The following is a 21,188-nucleotide window of genomic DNA, read 5'->3' on the forward strand; positions in this document are numbered from 1 at the left end:
GGTAGAATTGCCATTTTTACTATGTTGATCCTCCCAATCCAAGAGCAAGGGAGATCCTTCCATTTTCTGGTGTCCTCTTCTATTTCTTTCTTCAAAGATTTAAAGTTCTTGTCAAATAGATCTTTCACTTCCTTGGTCAGGGTTACCCCAAGATATTTTATGCTGTTTGTGGCTATCGTGAAAGGTGATGCTTCTCTGATTTCCCTCTCTGTTTCTTTATCCTTAGTGTATAGGAAGGCAACTGATTTTTTGGAGTTGATCTTGTATCCAGCCACGCTACGAAAGGTGTTTATCAGCTGTAGGAGTTCTTTGGTAGAGTTTTTGGGGTCGCTTATGTATACTATCATATCATCTGCAAATAACGAAAGCTTAACTTCTTCCTTTCCAATACCAATCCCCTTGATCCCCTTATGTTGTCTTATTGCTATTGCTAGAACTTCAAGCACTATATTGAAGAGGTATGGAGAGAGTGGACATCCTTGTCTTGTTCCTGATTTTAGTGGAATGGCTTTGAGTTTCTCTCCATTTAATTTGATGTTAGCTGTTGGCTTGCTATATATAGCTTTTATTATATTTAGGTATGAACTTCCTTTCTTTTCTAATGAGAGGCAGTAAGGGAATGGATCATTATTAGAGAGGAAGTGGAAAAGGGCTGAGAAGAGTAGAGGGAGAGGAAATTGTAATTAGAATATATTGTATATGGAAAAATTATTTTTAATAAAAGAGGAAAAGAAATTATATTAAAAATATATCTTTGTTCAGTTCCCATTCCTCACATGGTAAGCTCACAACCATCCTTATTAACTCTGGGTCCAGGGGATCTGATGCCCTTATCCAAATTCCTTGGTAACCAGGCATATATATGGTACACAGACATGTAGGCAAAACATATATATATATGTATATATATATATGTTATATATATAATATTTAAGTATTTTTCAAAAGTTAAATAAATAGTTTTATTTATTTTTGGTATGGTTATAAATATCTTCCCATTTGTGGTATTTTTTAATTTACAGACTTAGCAAAATAGAAATTTGTAGTTTCAGTTTAAGTAAAAGTGTCAGCCCTTTTCCTTCCTGATTATTGCTTGTGTCTTTTAAAATTTAATTTTAAAGATTTCTTTTATTTTGAAGTTAAGGGTATGTGTGTGTCTGGTTGTGGCTGTATACATGTGAGCCAGTTGCCTGACACATTGGGTCTCCTAGAACATGGGTGCTGGGAATTCCAGAATCCTAACTGCTGGACCAACTCTCCAGTCCTGTTTGTGTTTTAAGGAGTCCCTAACTTGATATCATGAATGTATTTTCCTCCTTCTGTAGACCTGAGACTTGAAGAGAGGCCTCATGGTGTGTAACAGGCAAGCCTTCTACCACTAGGCTGCATCTCCTCCAGCCTTCTGTTTGTCCGGTGTAACAATTTTTCATTTCATATTTGTGTTTTCTTTTTTTAAGATTTTTTTTATTTATTTTATGTATACGAGGGCTCTGTCCACATGAATGCCTGCAGGCCAGAAGAGGGCATTGGATCCCATTATAAGTGGTTGTGAGCCCGCCATGTGGGTGCTGGGAATTGATCTCGGGTCCTGTGGAAGAAGAGCAAGTGCTCTTAACCACTGAGCCATCTCTTCAGCCCTCATATTTGTTTTCAATCCACCAGGAATTAGCTTCAGGGATTGGTGGAATAGGAGTTTGGACTATTGGTTTCTGTGTGCCATTTGTCTCAGCACTGGTTGTAGGTGATGCCTTCTTGCTGGTTTCAGTTTCCTTCACCTAGCTTGTGTCTGGCAGATAATAGACTCAGTAAAAGATTTGAATAAAGCACTTGTCTGAAATTTTCTGTAGGTTCCTTATGGTTTTTACAGCACAGTTTAACTTACTGATTGATTTTAAAATTTCTGTAGCTGCATTCCGTATGTTCTCTTTCATTTATTATATTATTATCTGTTTTGAACTTTTTCTATTGTATCTTTACAGTCATGAGACATGTTTGTAACATTTTATTGAGCTCCTGGTCTTGCACTGTGTTTCTTAACCCCTAAAAGAATATTGGAATCATCTGGATACATGTAAAATGCTGAGTGTCATTTGGGCTGGCTTAGTCCAGTTATATTGGTATTTTTTATTTATACATAAGTATTTACAATAGTCATAGGTAACAGCAAACTCAGATAACCATCAATAGATGAAGAGAAAAACAAGGTTGTGGTATGTACATATAATGGGATGAAAGTCAGGCATAAAAAGATCAACATACTCATACATACCACATCATGGGTGAACCTTGAAAACAAACTATGAAATGAAAGATCTGGAGTCATAGGTCATACATTGTATGAGTACTTTTATGTGAAATATTCAGAATAATCAATTCTGTAAAGACAGAGCAAATTATTGATTGCCAAGGAATTGGTGGATGGGGAGATTTAAGGGATTATTTAAGGTCATACTGTGTTCCAAGGCAGTAAAACATTTTAAGGGTTGATGGCAAGTTGCACTAAGTTTCACAGTCAATCATATACTTGAGTATGATTAGTTACATATTATATGAATTTCACTTAAATGTACATAAACCAAACCTGATTAATAATTTAAAGATTGTGTTACATTGAAGTTTTATTTATGGGTTGTTTTGTTTTTGTTTTGTTTTTTGAGACAGGGTTATTTATATTTTTAGTGTGTGTGTGTGTGTGTGTGTGTGTGTGTGTGTAGATGTGCATATGGCAAAAGAGGATATCAAGTGTCCTTTTTTGTCACTTTCTGCCTGCATACTAACCCTAAAAGCTCATTAAACCTGAAGCCCACCATTTGGCTAGGTTGGCTTGGCTGGTGAACTTCAGGGATCCAGTTACCTCTGTCCCCCAACATTGGGGTTACAAGCACTCATGGTCATGCCTGGCTCTTCAGTGTTGAAACATTTCTTTTGGTTGCATCATTGTTGTTGTGAATATTTTGCAGATTTTGGTAATTATTAAATGTTAAAGTTGAAATTTAATGAAAATACATCTTCTAATGACAGGAAATTTTAGACTCTTTAATTCACGTATCTGTGGGTGAATGTAACAGGATTCAATGATCTGTTGCTCTAGAATCAATATAGAATTTTTTGATTAGACTTCAGTGCTGCAAACCCTGTTAGTAAGTAGCTGATGCTGGAAGGACAGAGCAGTGTCAGTCAGTTCTTCCGTCAAAAACACACTGTAAGTTAATGTAAATTATTTTAATTTATTTTTAAATAATTAAAATGCTTTTAATGATCCATAAGCTGACACCTCAGATTTCCCTTCAGTATTTTTGAGTAAACTTGAAGAATTGGAAAACAGTTCACTTGCATGAAAATGTGTTAGTTATTAGCATTATCTACACTCCTATCTCCAGTTGGCTACATTTGGTGCCTCTGAGGTTTTAACCTGATAGGAAGAAAATTAACATATAAAAAGATGAGTTCCCAGTACATAAGCAAAAGTTTTTAAAATAATTTCATGTAAAAGATGAAAATCTTCAGATGTCTTGAGACTGTACTTGCCATGTACCATAAGAAGCCTTGTGTGCCTAAGTCTTCTGTAAAGTGATCTTGGTCCCTGTCATGCAATAAGCCAAATAAGACTGAATTAATAAATCCAGATTTAATAAGCAGGGCAGAGCGAAGCAACTCCCAGGTGTCTCTTGGGAAGGCAGGAGAAGCACATGGCAGATCTCCAGGTTTTAAATACCCTATAGGCATGGTCTTCCACACCTCCTGGGAAGGAGCTGAGCCTTGGCAGACTTTCTGAGGGCTGGGTTCTGGGTTGGGAGGAGTGAGGCTCAGTTCCAGTTGAACATTTGGGTGGGGTTCGGAATGGAGCAGAGTGAGGAGCCAAGATCCCCAGCATCTATGTACTGTAAATAATAGAGTTGGTTCAAAAGAAAAAAAAATAAACCTAAAGGTCTTTCTTCCAAATTAAAAACCAAAAAATTGTGTCTAAACTCAGTGTAGAATTCCTAAAAATGTGCAAAGCTTGCTAGGAGTATTTGCTTCTCTGATAATTCCCTATCTAAAATTTTTCTCAGGTCAATGAATGGTCATTGAAGATCAGAAAGGAAATGAGAGTTGTTGACAGGCAAATAAGAGGTAAATTACTACTTTATGTTTCCTTTTCTATACTCTAATGCTATTTTTCATTTCAGTGCATAACAGTAGACTTATTTACATTATAAGACACACTTTACTATCATTAATTATGTGTAGATATTCTCAGTCTTTTGTTTTCTAATTCTATACTTATTATAGAAAAGGTAATGGTTGAAATAAACTATATAGTAAGCGCAAAAGAAAGCCCTTGGTGCTTGCAAACAAAAGTCTTTAATGAATTTTAATTAAATAAATTGTGCATAAGAAAACAATGCAATTTCAGTATCTCTACTCTCTGCATATTTCAACACAACTTTAAATTGGGAACAATACATTTCTAAATAAAAGTTACTTGAAATTAAGGTGAGTGGCCAAGAAATGGTAATGTTTAAACTAAGTTTTTTTTAAGTTTTATATATTTTGACAATTTTATACATATAAGCAATGTGTATTCATTATACCCACCCCAGATCTCCCTCCCATTTCCCTCAGGCAGCCCATGTTATCTTCCCCCACTTCATATTCATGTCCACACCCCCACACCCATTGTAATCCATGGAGTCCAGTTAGTACTGTCTGGTGGAGTGCTGACTGGCTTTGCTGGCTTGACCTTGTGCAGGTCAGTGTAGGCCTCCACAGCTGCAGTGAGTTTATGTGTGCGATGGCCGTGTCCTGTCAGGAGACAACACTTCACAGTACTCTTCCATATGCGTCCATTCTTTCCACCCCTTCTGAGATGGTTCCTGAGCCTTGGGTTGGATGCTGGTATAGCTGTCCCATTTAGGACTGAGCACTCAGTAGTCATTTATTCTCAGCACACTGACTAGTTTTGAGTCCCAAGTTATAAGACCCAGGTAGAGGACAGCATTAATCTGTCAACATGATAATTTAGCAAGCTGTCAGTAGGAGGCTACACAGTAGGGCCTAGACATCCTAAGTCATGGACCTTTGACAGTGTTTAAAGTATCAGATACGAATTTCCTCCTATAATCAGATGTCAGATCAACCAAAAGCTATTGGTTGCCCCAGTATCCTTCATGCCACCGTTAAACTGGTGACTGTGTCAGTTCTGCAGTATGCAGGATCTGCTGCTGGATGATGATATTGATGACTTCCTTCCCACCCCACAGTGGCCTGCTTGGCACTTTCTAGCACTTGAAGCTAACCAGTAGGGAGGAAATTTTCAGGTCAATTCTAGCTTGATTCCGCTATGTCTTGTAAGCAAAATATGTGTCATGTTTCAGCAGTAGGGTCTTACCATCTAGTTCCGGCAGGCAGCCAAAAGGTAGCCTCTGTTATTTTTAGTGCCTCTGGGGTCCTCCTATTACCAAAAGCAAGCCTAGCACTGACATTTTTAATTCCTAATTCATGTCTTCTGGGAGAAGTATTGTTCATCCATGCCTTCTATCTGCATTTAAAAGCCTTAAAATTTGTTGTTGTGTTTTAAGACCGGGGTTTCTCTGTATAGTCCTGGCTGGCCTTGAACTCACAGATCTGCCTGCCTCTGCCTTCCAAGTGTTAGGATAAAAGGCCACCATGCCCTGCCTGATTAATTTACAAAGTAGTGGGTTTCTAAGGGTTTTTAGAGCCTTAGTTTTTAGAGCTAATCCCTGCACTCTACTTCTCCTTGGTTCTACTCTATCCTTTCTTAAGCTTCCAATATTCCCCTGCCTCTACTTTTATACCGTAGGGGTTCTACTATCCTCTTTCTTCTTACAGGGTTTTTAAAAAACACTTTCATGAATAGAAAAGATTGAAACCAGGAAAGTGTCCCAGTATTACACTAAAAAAGAATTAGAGATGAGAATTCTATTCAGCTGCGATAATTGATTTTAGTCTTACACTTCCACTTGAGTTGTCAATGAAAGTTTGGACAAGGCTACTATGAAACAACCACTTTCCACACTGGGCAGGTGACTGTGAATATTGGGAAAAGAAACAGTCCTGTCTTTCTGTCTAGAGATACTTTCCTGAATGTGGCACATGGGAAGGATTCCAGAAAGAACATGGTAGAAGACTTGGAGATAAGGGGTGAGCAAGGCTAAAATACGTGGTACAGAGTAACAGAGAAAAGGAATATAACCAAGGAAAGAACTCCAGAGATCTCCATCTGATCTGTGTTGTGGCTGAACACTGACCTGTGCATACTTAGAGTGGTATTTGCAGAGGCTGGACAAAGAATGATTAATGATTAATGAACAACTACCAGGAAGTTTTAAGCGGAACAATCCTAAGCTAATAGGGTTGGGAGCAAAGACAGTAAAGAGATGTTGTTTAAATACTTACTATAGACTGGAGAGGGACCACATTTAGTATTAAGGTAAGAATAAATGCACCAACTGAGGGAAGCTTATGAACAGTGACTTAGCTTCAGTCCAAATAAAACTTAGTGCTCTTTAAAGGACTGCAGAATTATGACATCCAGCACTGAGGCATTCTCAGTGACAGGAATGCAGTAAAAAGGCCACTTTAGGGGAGTAGAAAATGGCCCATATGAGTAAAATAAATAAGATAGACAATAAAAATAGATAAAAAAGCAATTAACTATAAAAGGATAGGGAATATACTAAAGAATTTAAAACAAAGCCATCAACAAAATGACCTAACTAGAAGATGTGGAAAAGAAATTGTAACTCGTAAGATAAAGGAAAACGACACTAAATGGACACAGCAGCAGATTGGACTCTATAAAAATGAGACCAAAGAAGAAATTGGAGATTGCAAACTGTGCTACCAAATGAAGGAAGGAAGGAAGGAAGGAAGGAAGGAAGGAAGGAAGGAAGGAAGGAAGGAAGGAAGGAAGGAAGGAGACAACAAAACCAATAGAACTCCTATGACCTGTGTTTATATAGTGAGTTCTAGAATAGCCAGGGCTATGTAGAAAGACATTGTCTCAAACAGCAACAACAAAAATAAAAATAAGTACCCTGTACAATGGGTGAAAATATTTGTAAGTCATATATCCTTAAGAGCACACAGAGAACTCCTAAAACTATTCAGAAATAGGAGAAGTTCTTGAAGAGACATTTCTCCAACGAGACTATACCGGTGAGAAACCATTCAAGATATTCATCATTAAGGAACTGTAAGGCAACCACAATGGATACTGCTGCATACCTAACGGGTAACTGTTATCAAAACAAAACAAGAACCCCAAACCACAAGATAGCAAGTGTTGGTTGGTAAGAATTTGCTGAAACTAGAAGTCTTGTGTACCATGAATAGGAACATAAAACAAGTGCAACCACTTTGGACAATATAGAGTAGCTCCTGAGGAAATTAAAAATAGGATTATCAGGTCTGGCATCAAGGTGGCATACACCTTTAATCCAAGCACTTAGGATCTACGGAAGCCTATTTAGAGAGTTCAGAATAGATAGCCAGGGCTACTTAGAGAGACCCTGTCTCCCCCAACCCTCCCAAAAAAGAAATACCATATGATCCAACAATTCTCCTTTATGTATACATACAAACAACTGAAGGCTAGGTCTTGAAGAGATGTTTGTAAATAAATATCCCTGACAGAATTAGTCATAGTAGTTGAAGTTTTTTTATAAGATTTAAAAAAAATAAGCATGTTATATAACAGAAAATAGTTACATGCTATATTGTGGATAAAGAGAACATATGCTAAGTAATATCAAAAAAGAACTAATGTTGCTCTATTCCACATGCACAAGGTAGCTAAAAATAATCACTTTATAAGAAAGTAGAATGCTACTTGCCAGGGACTGGGGAGAGTGGAGAATGTAGGATTTCTGGTAATAGATGTTTTTAGACTTAGACTTTGTGTCCTAAGGATGGAAGGTAGTGATGGTTGTATAGCCTTACGAATGTGCTTATACTAGAGCTGAGCTGATGAGCTGAGGCTTTCCCAGAGGCCCTGATAGCAAGAAAAAGGAACATAGCTCCTTTTCAAAACCAGGAACATGCTTGGCCCAGCCAATAATAGCCTGGGGCCAGGGCCTTTGGGAGATTTTTCTCTGAGACCCTGGTGTATAGAGAGGAAAGTAGCTACTTCTCTAAAACCAGGAAGTGGCAGAGCTGATAATGGCTTGGGACTGGGGCCTTGGGAGACCTTGGTTTGAGATCTTGAGGACCTAGTTCTTCCCACAGCAAAGGGCTATAGTTACCGTTTCCAAGGCCAGTGTGTACTCTGTCTGTAATGTTCTTAAGATACCCCGTGTTCCCTTTGTGTAACATTGCCTGATTAGCTTCTTGCTGACTAGTCCCACTGTATGGTGGTTCTGCTGACTCTGTTTCACTTCTTTCCTAAAAATAGTATGTAAGATGCTGTACTTCAAGCTTGCTTGGCTTAAGACACAGCTTGTGCAAGACATCCTGATCACAAACTTTATTATCTTCTCTATCTTAGTCTTTATCTTCTGATCTCCCGGTCTTTTCTCTCAGGACTCAGTCTTTGAAGAATGACCTGCTTGATTCAGATCATTATTTAATTGTACAATTGAGAATGGTTAGGATCGTAAATAATGTTAATGTGTATGTTGTCAAGTTTTTAAAGTTCAAAAGTTTTTACTCATTACAAAGCATATACAGACTTGTCTAAGCTCTAGTTGATGCTGATACAGTGCTCTCGTGTGCTCAAATTTTCCTCATGTTGTAGATTTTTGTAACCTTTACTGTTCAGAGATTGTATTCTCATACTTGTAAGAAAGCTGCAGACTAATTGTCAGAATTTGCTCTTGGATACATGCATACTGCATTACGCTCCTTAGTATAGATAGGTACCAAGCAATGTAAGAGTGGGCTCACAAAGGTTTTTTAGGTACAATAGGATTATACTACTGTTTATTGTCAAACTATGTTAGTCTTGTTCCAGGAAAAAATAAATAGCCATACATTATTTTTATTTCATTTATATCATGTGATAATTTTCTTCTTACAGATATATCTAAATTATAATAAAAAACAGTTTGAGTGCTGCCAAGCCTGATTTGTCCTTCCCCCCTTGTGTATGTGTGTGTGTCTGTATGTATGTATGTTTGCATACATGTATGTAGGTGGCCGAAGACTCCAAAAGAGGGTGTCAGATTCCTTGGAGTTGAAGTTAGAGGCATTCTGAGAGCCCCACTATGGGTCCTAGGGTCTGAACTCTGGTTTCAAGATTGAGAAGCAAGTACTTAAACTGCAGAAACATCTCTCCAGCCCCTACTCATTGTTTTTAATGCTCTATTCTAAATTTAGATATCCAAAGAGAAGAAGAGAAAGTAAAACGGTCTGTGAAAGATGCAGCCAAGAAGGGCCAGAAGGATGTCTGTGTAGTTCTGGCCAAGGAGATGATCAGGTCAAGGAAGGCTGTGAGCAAGCTCTATGCATCCAAAGCACACATGAACTCTGTGCTCATGGGGATGAAGAACCAGCTTGGTAAGGCCCAGGTACCTTACATTCCCCAATAATGCTGTTATTGTTACTGTCAGCACTGGTTTCCTTGCATAGGAAGAATAGGTTCAATTCTGGTTTTTACTTTTTACACTGTCCTAACTAGGTACTATATAAATGTAAAATATAATTGTCACTATTGATTTGTTATTTTTTGCCAGTGTTTTTGAAATAGAATCTACGTTGATGTCTTTGTTTAGAAGTTAGGATATATTGAATGTATATGTTTAGCTGCAGTCTGTACGCCACCTGACACTTGAATACTCTTTATAAAATGAACATGGCTCTTGAGTAGTCTGTTTAAAATGCCATGCCTTCTCATTGCATTTGGTTAAAGTCCACATTCTCAGTTTGATCTCAGAGGTCCTATGTGCTCTGATCTCATCTCCTTGTCTCCTCTGCATCCTTCTGTACTGCTCTTTCTCTTCCTGGACCAGACCAGCTTATTCTTATCTTAGAACCTTTACATTTGGAGATCTCTCTGCAAGTACACACTGGTCATTATCCTTCAGGTCTCAGTTCAGATGTTAGGCACACAGTGAAGCCTTTTCTAAAGCTTCTCTCAACAGCACATGACAGTGTCTTTAATTTCTTTATAATTATTTTCTCCTTTTTTTTTTTTCTTTTGAGACAGGGTTTCTCTGTGTAACAGCCCTGGCTCTACTGGAACTTATTATGTAGACCAGGCTCGCTCATACTCACAGAGATCCACCTGCCTCTGCCTAAGTCCTGGGATTAAAGGCTTGTGCCTCCAACCCTGGCTTCTTCTAAGTACTAATTTCTAATGAAATTAACTTGTTTGATATACCCCTGAGCTATATCTCCAGTTCTTTTCTGTTCATTTAAATTTTTTGAATCTCAGTGTGCAGCCCTGGAACACATAGATCCCTTTGCCTCTGCTTCTTGAGTGCTGGATTAAAGGTGAGCACTACATGGCCAGCATTCATTTGTTCTTAATGTAAATATTGTGTCCCCTTATTAGAGCTAGAATCCTAGTCTGTCTAGCCCATGGGTATATCTCCAGCTTAGAAGAGTGTGTGGTCATGGAATATCTATGAAGAGCACTCCCACAACATAGTCAAGTGCTAGTGACTGTTTCTCTGTATATAGTTTTTCATATATATATTCTTAATATTAAACATGTAGCAGAATTCTTTATTCATTAATTCAATTTTTAGATACTTTTATTATGTATTATTAAAAGATTTATTTATTTAGTTTTCTTTTATGTATATGAGTGTTTTGCCTGCATATATGTCTGAGTACCATGTGTGTGTAGTACCTGCAGAAAAGGGCATCAGATCCAGTGGAACTGGAAGTATATACAATTGTTAGTGGCTATGTATGTACTGAGAATTGAGCCCAGGTCCTCTAGAATTGCAGCCAGTGCCCTTAACCACTAAGCCATATATCCATCCCTTTTATCTCACTTTTATTTATGTGTATTCATGTATATGTCTGTGCACATGCTTGTTGGTGTTTGCAAAGGCCAGAAGAGGGCATCAGATCTCCCTGGAGCTGCAGTTACAGGTGTTTGTCAGCCAACTGATGTAGGTGATGGAAACTGAGATCCTGTCTTTTGCAAGAGCAGCAGATGCTCTTAACCACTGAACAAACCATCTCTATAGCTCTATTTATTATTTAATTTTTTCCAGCTAGTTTTTATAGCTTTTTCCCCCTTTTCTTTTTTCTTCCTCTTTACCACATCCCAGTTTTGATCTTAGAACTTCAGATCTCAGGAAGCCCCTCAGCACATGCAGATGACGTGATATTTCAATCTAGATCCCTTATGTAGCAGGTGTCTGGGTCTAAGTATTCTGTACTGACTCTCTTTCCAGGTAAAACTTGCAGAACTTATCCAGGTTCAGGCATCTCCACTGCCTGTTATTGTAATGCTTCTTATACACCTTGGCTGCTTATTTTTAGGCATTTGTAAGATTTTTCATCAATAGTATGCTATTCCCGTATTAACTGAAGGTTGCAGTCTTGAACAGTACCTTTGGAACCTAGGTCCCTTCTTGGCTTTGTTATGTCAAAACTCACTAGACTCATATGGAATGCATCATTTTGTGTGTGTTGCGGGGGGCTCTTGTTAGTGGTGGTTGTTTTTGAGACAGAGTCTTATAGCCAGGCCTGGAAATCATGATTTTTCCTGCCTTACTCTCCTTGACTATATTTCTTTTGTTTCAATTCAGTACATTTACTTCTGGTTTTCAAGTGCATTTTTTTTTTTTTTGCCTATTGTGCCCATAAATTGTAGTCATCTTAGAAAATTCTAATACTTAGCAGCTAACAGACTCTCATACTCAGAAATAGCATATGAAACTTTTTACTTTGAGTTTTGACTCAGGAAATTTGGAAATTATATTCTGCATTTGAGTCTACTTTAGGAATCTGTATGAGTAGATCAAACATTGAAAATAAATTCACAAAAGCACCAGAAGAAAATATGTTTAAAACGCAAGAAGCTGAAATGAAAAAATCTTTTCAGGATTAAATAAAAAATCTTATAAAGGAAAAGGTTGATAATGAACAAGTTAAAAAGTATTCCCCATAAATCCAAAAGAAAAAATGACTAAGCAATTGTATTATGCAAAAAAATGATAGCTTAATCAAAAGCCTTTTGAAAACCATTTTAAAAAATTATACAGAGACAAAGGAGAGTAAATGGATATATAAAAATTCTCAATCCCAATAAGAATTCAAACTATGCTATTTTGTTACAGAATCTTATGTAGATCAAGCTGGCCTTGAACATCCTATGTAGAAGATGACTTGGTACCTCTGTTCTTCCTGTCTCTACTTCCTCTCAAGTACTAGGGTCAAAAAACGTGGGTCTCTGAACCTGGTTTTATGATGCTGGGAAATTGAACCCAGAGTTTCATGCATCCTCAGCAAATACCATACCAACTGATCTGTATCCCTAACCCCCAAATGTACTTTGGAATGAGATGATCACATTCTGTCAGAGGGTAAAGTATAGGTTTTGGGGGGTGTAAGATGGCTCTCAGCATAAAGGTGCTTGCTGCCAAGCCTGACAACCCACGTTTGGTCTCCAGGACCAGGACCCATGGTGGAAGGAGACAACTGACTCCTTCAAATTATCCTCTAGAGTTCGTACACACACACACACACACACACACACACACACACACACACACCATGGCATGCTTGCCCCCGCCAATAAATATTTGGAATTGGTAATTGAATATTTTGGTATAGTGCCTATAATCTCAGTACTTGGGAGGAAGAAACAGATCAGTGAGTTTAAGGCCAGCTGTTTTCTTTTATTCTTTCTTCTCTTTTTTTTCTTTTCCTTATTTTTTTCTTTTTGTTTGTTTTTTTAAGGCAGGGTTTCACAGTGTAGCTCTGGCTGTCCTGGAACTCACTATGTAGCCTTGGCTTGCCTCAAACTCACAGGAAACTGCCTATGTCTGCCTCCCAAGAGCTGGGATCACATGCATTTACCATCATTCCCAGCAGTCAGCCATTTTCTTCTAGAAGATTTTCCAAAGGAGTCAAATAATATATTCTTTTTTGTGTGACTTTTCTTTGAGAATTAACAAATGTTAAGTCATCTTTTATATTTTTTATAAACCTGACATATGTATCTGTAGGTCATGTTATGGTCATTTGCTTTCATGAGATTTTTAACTTTCTTATTTGCATTTCTGACTTGGTGTTGAATTTAATCATGGCAGTGTAATGTAAAAAGAGAAAGTACAGGTCAGACATGACAGTGTATACCTTTAATCCTGCACTTCAGAGGCAGAGGCAGGTGAATCTCAGTTGGAATTGGAAGCCTCCTGGTCTATATAGCCAGTTCCAGGATAGCCAAGGCTACATAGTTAGACCCTATTTCAAAATAATATAAAAAAAAGTGGAGTGTTATCAGAGGTTCTCTCCTGCCCACCAGTTCCCAAACAACCACTCAGAGGCTCATTATTACTACTTACAAATGCTTGGCCAGTGGCTCAGACTTGTTACTAGCTAGCTCTTAAATTTAAATTAACCCATATTTTTTTAAACTATGCTTTGCCATATGGTTTGTGGCTTACCACCTCATTTTTTACATGTCTTGCTTCCTCAGTGCTTTCTTCTCCTGTATCTCTGCTTGGATTCCCCCCCCCCCCCATCCTGCTTTGCCATAGGCAAAAGCAGCTTTATTTATCAACCAGTGAGAGCAACACATATTAGTGTACAGAAAGATCATCCCACAGCTTTTTTTTTTTATTAGACCGAAAGGGGGAAAATACTGTTTGAAAACCCTTCTGTACACTATGAAAGTATATGTTGCTCTCATTGGTTGATAATAAAATCTATAGCCAGGCAGAATAAGGCTAGGAGGAAAAGTCAAACTGAGTTGAGGGAGAAGAAAGGGCGAAGTTGGGATTGATGCAAGCCCAAGAAACAAGATGCCAAAAGACTGGTAAAAGCCATGACCATGTGGCAATACATAAATTAATAGATTAATAGAAATAGGTTATTTTAAATGTAAGAGCTACTTAGTAATAAGCCTGAACTATAGGCCAAACAGTTTGTAATTAATATTAAGCCTCTGAGTGATTATTTAGAAGCGGCGGCAGGACAGGATGGGACAAAGAAACCTCTGTTTACAGTGGAGTCCAAACTACTGTGTAAATGTTCCCACTACTTGGGAGGCAGAGGCAGGAAGATCTCTGTGACTTTGAGGCCAGCCTGGTCTCAGAGTCCCAGGACAGCTAGGACTACATAGAGAGACCCGTCTCAAATAAATAAATAAATAAGCAAAGACATAAATAAATAAAAAGAAATAGGTGAGGAGTGGGAGGTATAGGTGGGAGAGATGGCTCAGGCTGGTTAAGTGTGGGCTCCATCTGTTCCCTGCTCAGTCTTTTCATGCAGATGGACTGAAAAGCAAAATTCATTCTTTCTTCCTTCCTTTCTTTCTCTATTTCCGCCTTTCCTTTTCTTTTATGCATAAATGTTTTGCCTGCCTGTATGTATTTGTGTGCACCATGACATGCCTGGTGCCCTGGGGACCAGAGGAGAGTATCTGATCCCTTAGAACTAGAGTTGAAGACAATTGTGAGCTGCCCTGTAGGTACTGGGAACCAAATCCATTTCCTCTTTAAGAGCAGCAAGTGCTCTTAATTGCTGAGCCATCTGTCCAGTCTTCTTTTATTTATTTATTTTCTTTTTTTCTTCAAGACAAGGTTTCTCTGTAGCTTTGGAACCTGTCCTGGAACTCGATCTTGTAGACCAGGATGGCCTCCAACTTACAGAGATCCACCTGCCTCTGCCTCCCAAGTGCAGGGATTAAAGGCGTGCGCCACCACCACCTGGCCACCTGGCTCTCAGTCCTCTTTCTGTTGAAGAACAGTAAAAAAAGGGGGGGGTGTTTTTACACAATATATGTATATATATATACACATATATATATTTACTCTGCATGTGTTGAGAGCATACCTGCCACAACACATGTGTGAAGGTCAGAGAACAGCTTTTGGGAGTCAGTTCTCTCCTATCATGTGGATCTCAGGAATGGAATTCAGGTCATCAGATTTGTCAGTAGGTGTCTTTGCACATGGAGCCACTTACCTGATTCCATATATATAATCCATATAGATATATAGATATTTATATATCTATCTATATTTATATCTATATATATGGATTAAAATATGAATGGTACAGACACAATTATTTTAGGAATAAAATAGAAAGCAAGTAATTCAAATAAATTTAAACAATAAGCTTGATCAAATAAATATATGTTTATAATTGCAAGCTACTAGACACTGGAAAGCTGTAAAGGGGAACTAAGAGTCAAGGAGGTGTCTTTCAGGCCCTGAAAGGTCTGAAGCAGGGTATGAGGCTGAGTGCATGTGTGTGGGGGGGTGGGTATTCCAAATTGAGAGGACTGGAGGAGTCAGAGAACAGTGTCTGTAACACTAAAGGGGACCTGGGAGGTTGGGATGCTGAGCAAAGGGTGAGGTGTCGGGAAAGAAGGGGCAATGAGGTGCAGAGTGTTTACAGCTTAGGAGACCAGTTTTTAAAGACAGCTCGAAGTGCTGCCTGTTGTAGTGACAGGACAGATAAAGGGCAGAGGGAGTTAGAAGGTGAGATATTTTGGGGAGATCGAGGGAGGCATTTGAGTGGAAGGATTAAGTGCGCAGAGACAGCTGAAACATCTCAGGTTGTGTTCAGGAGACAATTTGACAGGAGTGCACTAAGGAGAAAGTTGGAAAGTGGAGCTGGGAAGGAAGGTTGAAGTCAGAGTCCTCAGTTAGCTTTTGTGGGTATGGAGAACTCTTCTGGGCTGTTGTCAGTGCACGGACACCTGAAGCTGAAGATGCGGCTTACGGCCTGAGAGGACATGGAGTGTACTGGGAGTCTGAGTCAGTGCATCTCCGGAGTGGGAGGGCGAGTCTGGAGAGAGTGAAAGCCAGAGGGAGGTGTTGTGACCCTGGCAAGACTTTGGAGCCAGTAATGAAGGACACTGAGAACTCAGAAGAACTTGCCTATGACAGGTTCCACTTGGAACTGAGCGGGCTAGCTCCATGATATCAGTGGCTGTGGTGGAGGGTTGTATGGCAGGAGGTTTAATACAGCTGAGGGGTAACAGGATGGAACCCAAGAAGGAGGCAAAGGGAAGTCTTTGTTCTGGGAGTGGAAACAAGGAAATAGTATAACCAGCGCTCCCAGGCACTGTTTGTCAGTTTTGGCCCCAGTGTCCTGTATCCCAGCCCCAGCCTGTGACTGTTCAGAAGTGATTTTTTTTTTCTTAAACTGTTCTCCTATTAAAATGTACCTGTCTCCAGGTGGGTGATGTTAAACCTTGTCAGCTATTAATATATTGTCGTGGTTAGTTTCTTGGCAAGCAACAGCTTTCTGACAGCAGCTGCTTGCAGAAAAAGACAGATGATGAGCATGTTTTGATTGGGGGCAAGAGTTAAGGAAGAGGTTCAAAGGTGGGGCAGGAGCAGAATTACCATATGATCTGACAATTCTGCTTCTAGGTGTGTACTCAAGAATTGGAAGCAGAGGCTCAGATATGTGTATCATCGTGTCCCTAGTGATTTGTAGTAGCCAAGGGGTGGAAGCAGCACAAGTGTCCATTAGTGGATGGATGATGTGGGAATAGTTTCTTATTAATAAAGAAACTGCCTTGGCCCATTTTATTGGATAGAAAATTAGGTAGGCGGAGTATACAGAAGAGAATTCTGGGAGAAAGAAGGTTAGAGGAAGAGTTGCCATGATGCTCCCACTCCAGACAGACGCAGGTTAAGATCCTCTCTGGTAAGCCAACTCATGGGCTACACAGAATATTAGAAATGGGTTAGAACAATATGTAAGAGCCAATAAGAAACTGGACCTAGCCGGGCCAGGCAGTGTTTGAAAGAATACAGTTTCCGTGTAATTATTTCTGGGTATAAGCTAGCCATGCGGGCGGCCGGGTGCCGGGGACGCAGCCCTGCCGCTCCTATTTCAACAGATGGAGAGATAAATAAAATGTTTCCTACACATGTTAAAATATTATTCAGCTTGGGGCTGTCAAGATGGCCCAGTGGGTAAAAATGCTTGCTGTGCAAACAAGAGGGCATGAGTTTGAATTCCCAGCAACCATTAATAGCTGAGCATGGCTACTCATGCATGCAGCCTCAGGGCATTAACAGATAGGCAGATCCTAGGAACTATTTTGGCTGGCCAGCCAGCTCAGCCAAAATAAGAAGCTTCATGTTCAGAGAGAGACCGTGTTTCAAAAAATAAAGTGAGTAGCAATAGAAGACAAAACCCAGTGTTTGACCTCTTCATGTACAAGCTATGCAAACCCGAGCATACTTGTGGACATACACCATGAACATACAAAATAATACTCATTCTTAAAGGGGAGAAAACTCTTGACATACGCTATAATGGATGAGCCTTAAACACACCTCCTAACAAAGGTTAGAGATTGGCGCATATCTCCAAGTACCTGGAGTTCGGCTAACTGTTTAAAAATGCAGCTGACATTTATAAAATGGTATGTTCATACCTTGCTTGGAAATCAACTCCACTTTCTCTAAATACAGAATCTTCAATTGTTGCAGAGGAGGATAGGGCCAGTCTGTCCATCTGTGTGACATTCTTGGTCAGCGTGCACATAGTATAAGTTCATGGTATCCTTGGCCCTGGAAGATGACCGTGTGTGTGGAAGATCACTGTCTCATTGTGGCTCTACTTGTGGCATGGGTCGTTCTGGGAAGTCAGCGTCTCCATTTCCTGCGAGGTTCTGAAGTAGATGCAGCTGTTGTCTACCTGCTGCGAGTAGTCACAGTTGTGTCACCACGTGCCAGAGCGTCGTTCTCTTTGACGTCGCTGGGGTTCTTACTTTCCTTATTAAGACTGAAATTGTAAACATTTCTAGGATAAAATGTGGTTTTCACCTGCTTGGTCAGTTAGCATATTCATCTCTCTTGCCTGGATTTTTTCATTGTTACAGTGCTGAGGGTTGAGCCCAGGCTGCGCATATGCTAAGCAGGCCCTCCGCCACTGGGTTGTGCCTCTAGCCCCACTCTGTGTTACTTTGAAATATATGTTATTATGATTATAGTTACTCTACTGTGAAAAATACATTTCAAAAGCAATTCCTACCTTTTGGTCTTGTTTATCCCCTTCAAAGTTCCTCCTGGCTGGCATCCTCTGGAAACCATTAGATAGAACCATTGTTCTCTGCTGTAATCTTAGCTTATTAGCATGTCCATGTAGGTGGTATGTGTATTTTCTGTTTTTCATGTCTGCCTTACTCCACTGACTAATTGTGTTTTTCAGATTCATCCTTAATGTTATGAGTGACAAGGACTTTCTCCCCCTTTAAGGCTGAGTGTAGTTTTCTGCTGTGTTGTGTTAGTTTGGTGCCACTGTAGCCAACATACCTGACCTAGGATGACAGGTTTATTTTGACTCTGGTCCATTAAGGTAGGGAGGGCAGAGCAGAGCAGAGCACATTGGAATGAAGAGGTTACAGAGAGCAAGATGAGAAGCAGGGGCTGGACCTAACTTACGGAGGACCTCTCATAGTACCCACTTCTGCCAGGCAGACTCCAGTTCCCAAAGTTTCCAGATAGTCCCAAATAGTGCCTCTACTAGGCATCGTTAGACTGATGCTAACTGAGCCAAAGCAGATTGGAGCTGGGGCATATAACACTTGAGGTTTAAACCTAACAAGTTTGTAGATTTTCTTTATCATTCATATGTTGATGAGCGGGTGAGTTTGTTTCAGTATCTTGGTTATTGTGAGACTGCAGTGAACATGAGAAATGAGATGCCCTTTTGACATTCTCATTTCACTAATTTTTCTATATACCTAGAAGTGGGCTTACTAGATCACATACTTAGTGGTTTTTAAGAACCTTTATACCATTTTATTGTATTTTTGTTTTGTTGTTGTTGACTGACTCTTTGTGCTACCTAGTTTCATATCAACTTCACACAAGCTACAGCCACCCAAGAGGAGGGAACCTCAATTAAGAAAATGCCTTTGTAAGACTAGGCTGTAAGCAAGCCTGTAAGACATTTTCTTAATGAGTGATTGATGGGGGAGGGCCAGCCCATTGTGGGTGCTATAAGAAAGCAGGCTGAGCAAGCCAATAAGTAACACTGCTGTCCATGACCTCTTCACCAGCTCCTGCCCCCGACTCCCCCCCCCTTCCTGTCCTGCCTGAGTTCCTTTGTTGGCTTCCCTTAGTGGACTATTAGGATTCAAGTCAAATAGACTCCTCCCCAAGTTGCCTTTGGACATGGTGTTCATCCCAGCAGTAGTAATCCTAACAAAGACAGTTTTGCATTATAGCCCAGCTATTATGTAGCCTAAGTGGCCTAGGACTCTATGTAAGTTTAGGCTGGCTTCAAGCTTAGAGTGGTCCTTCTGTTTCTCTCCCAATTGCTGGAATTATAGTGTGTGTCAGCAGGAATAGCCTTCATATTATTTTTCGTAATAGTTACACTAATTTATATTCTTATGATAAAAGTTCTTAAGTACTTAAATGTTCATATTCTATTATAGATAAAATTATTTTTTTCCTTTCTGGGTGATTCATTATTTGTTCAAAGAAACAAAATTTGTTTTACTCCAGACTCATGGTTCTGGGGGTTTCATCCTTGGTTACTTGGCCCTGTTGCTTTGAGCTTTGGGTGAGATAAACGCTGGTAAGAAGCCAGGAAGTAAAGAAAAAGAACTGCTACTGATTTTTGGATATCCTGTTGTTCTGTGTCATGGAGGTCCTGCAACTTTGGATCTGCAGGACTAGCCCCTTCTCATGCTCCAGCAGATAATTGATGGGGTGGGTGTTGGGGTGGGCCAACTCATAGCCCTGGTTCTGGGCCCGGTGGTTGCTGAGTTGGTCAGCCTGCAAGCTCTCCCGCGTCCTCATTACCAGGGCAAGCTCTCCACCTTATGCAGCTGTGAAAGCTTCCTAGGATATGAATTCTGCCAAAGTTAAATTTTTAGGGCCTCCCGCCTTAACCAGGTACTGTAGTACAGGGCAGGTCTGACTTTCAGCGGACAACTTGCTTTATATTTATAGTAAGTGAGCCCTGGGTGGGCATGTGGGTCTTTGTCTCCCACTCTTCATGGCCCTGAGCAAGGCTCTGTCGAATTTTTTTTTTTTTACTTGTAAGTATACTGGATTTGTTAATTATAATAGTTTCTTTGAGTTAAGAATTTCTCTGAATATGATCAACAGCATACAGAAATTTCACTTCTTTCCTGTTGGGATGCCTTTTATTCTTCCTGAGTAGTTGTGACGGCTAGGATCACCAGTACTGTGCTAGAAAGAAGTAGGTGGGCATGCTGGCTCATGCTTGTAATTCTGATACCTGGGAGCCTAAGGCAGAGGGTTGCCATGAGTTCAAAGTGAGTCCTAGGCTAGTCTGAGCTACATAGTAACACTCTGTCTATAAACAAAAGTCCCCCCTCCTCTCCAAAGTATTATTGGGCTACAGTATTATTGGGCTCAGGAGCAGAACCCTGGCCTGGCATCTGAAGCTCTAGTTTCAGTTTGTCTTCCTACCTAGGTGGGGCGAGGAGGAAACGAAGTGGGAAGAGTGGGCCTGCTTGTCCCTAACTGGTCTTGCCATCTCCTTTCTCTACAGGTTTGCTATAGTGACCTTTATTACAGATATGTCCCTTCTCTACCTAATCTCTTCCAGGCTGTTTTTACTATGGAAGGATGTGGTTTTTTTTTGTTTTGTTTTGTTTTTGTTTTATCTGTTAAAATAAGTCCACTTTTACCCTTCATTTTATTAAAATGGTGTCATACTATTTTGTGTATGTTATCTTTCCATCCCAAGGATAAATTCCGTTTGATCACGGTGAATTATTAGTAATCACTTTCCCTTCCTTCTCCCCTTCTTCCTCTGGCTCATATATGCTTGACTTTTATTTATTTAATTAATTATTTATTTATTTATTTAAGATTTCTGTCTTTTCCCCACCGCCGCCTCCCCTTTCTCTCCCCTCCCCCAACCGAGTCCCCCTCCCTCGTCAGCCCAAAGAGCAATCAGGGTTCTCTGCCCTGTGGGAAGTCCAAGGACCTCCCACCTCCATCCAGGTCTAGTAAGGTGAGCATCCAAACTGCCTAGGCTCCCACAAAGCCAGTACGTGCAGTAGGATCAATAACCCATTGCCATTGTTCTTGAGTTCTCAGTAG

At 39.8% G+C, this 21,188-nt stretch overlaps 1 protein-coding gene across 1 annotated transcript in view; it reads left to right on the top strand.

Moving 5' to 3' along the window:
• Chmp3 (charged multivesicular body protein 3) overlaps positions 1-21,188 on the top strand; it is a 48,519-nt gene that overhangs the window by 11,995 nt on the left and 15,336 nt on the right. Inside the window, exons 2-3 of the mRNA XM_050126410.1 lie at positions 4,053-4,113; positions 9,319-9,498. Of these exons, the coding sequence (XP_049982367.1) occupies positions 4,053-4,113; positions 9,319-9,498 (241 nt within the window). The remainder of the gene's footprint in view (positions 1-4,052; positions 4,114-9,318; positions 9,499-21,188) is intronic.

Source organism: Alexandromys fortis, unplaced genomic scaffold, assembly GCF_014885135.2.
Source record: "Alexandromys fortis isolate MF-2015 unplaced genomic scaffold, M_Fortis_MF-2015_v1.1 scaffold_257, whole genome shotgun sequence".
NCBI classification, from domain to species: domain Eukaryota; kingdom Metazoa; phylum Chordata; class Mammalia; order Rodentia; family Cricetidae; genus Alexandromys; species Alexandromys fortis.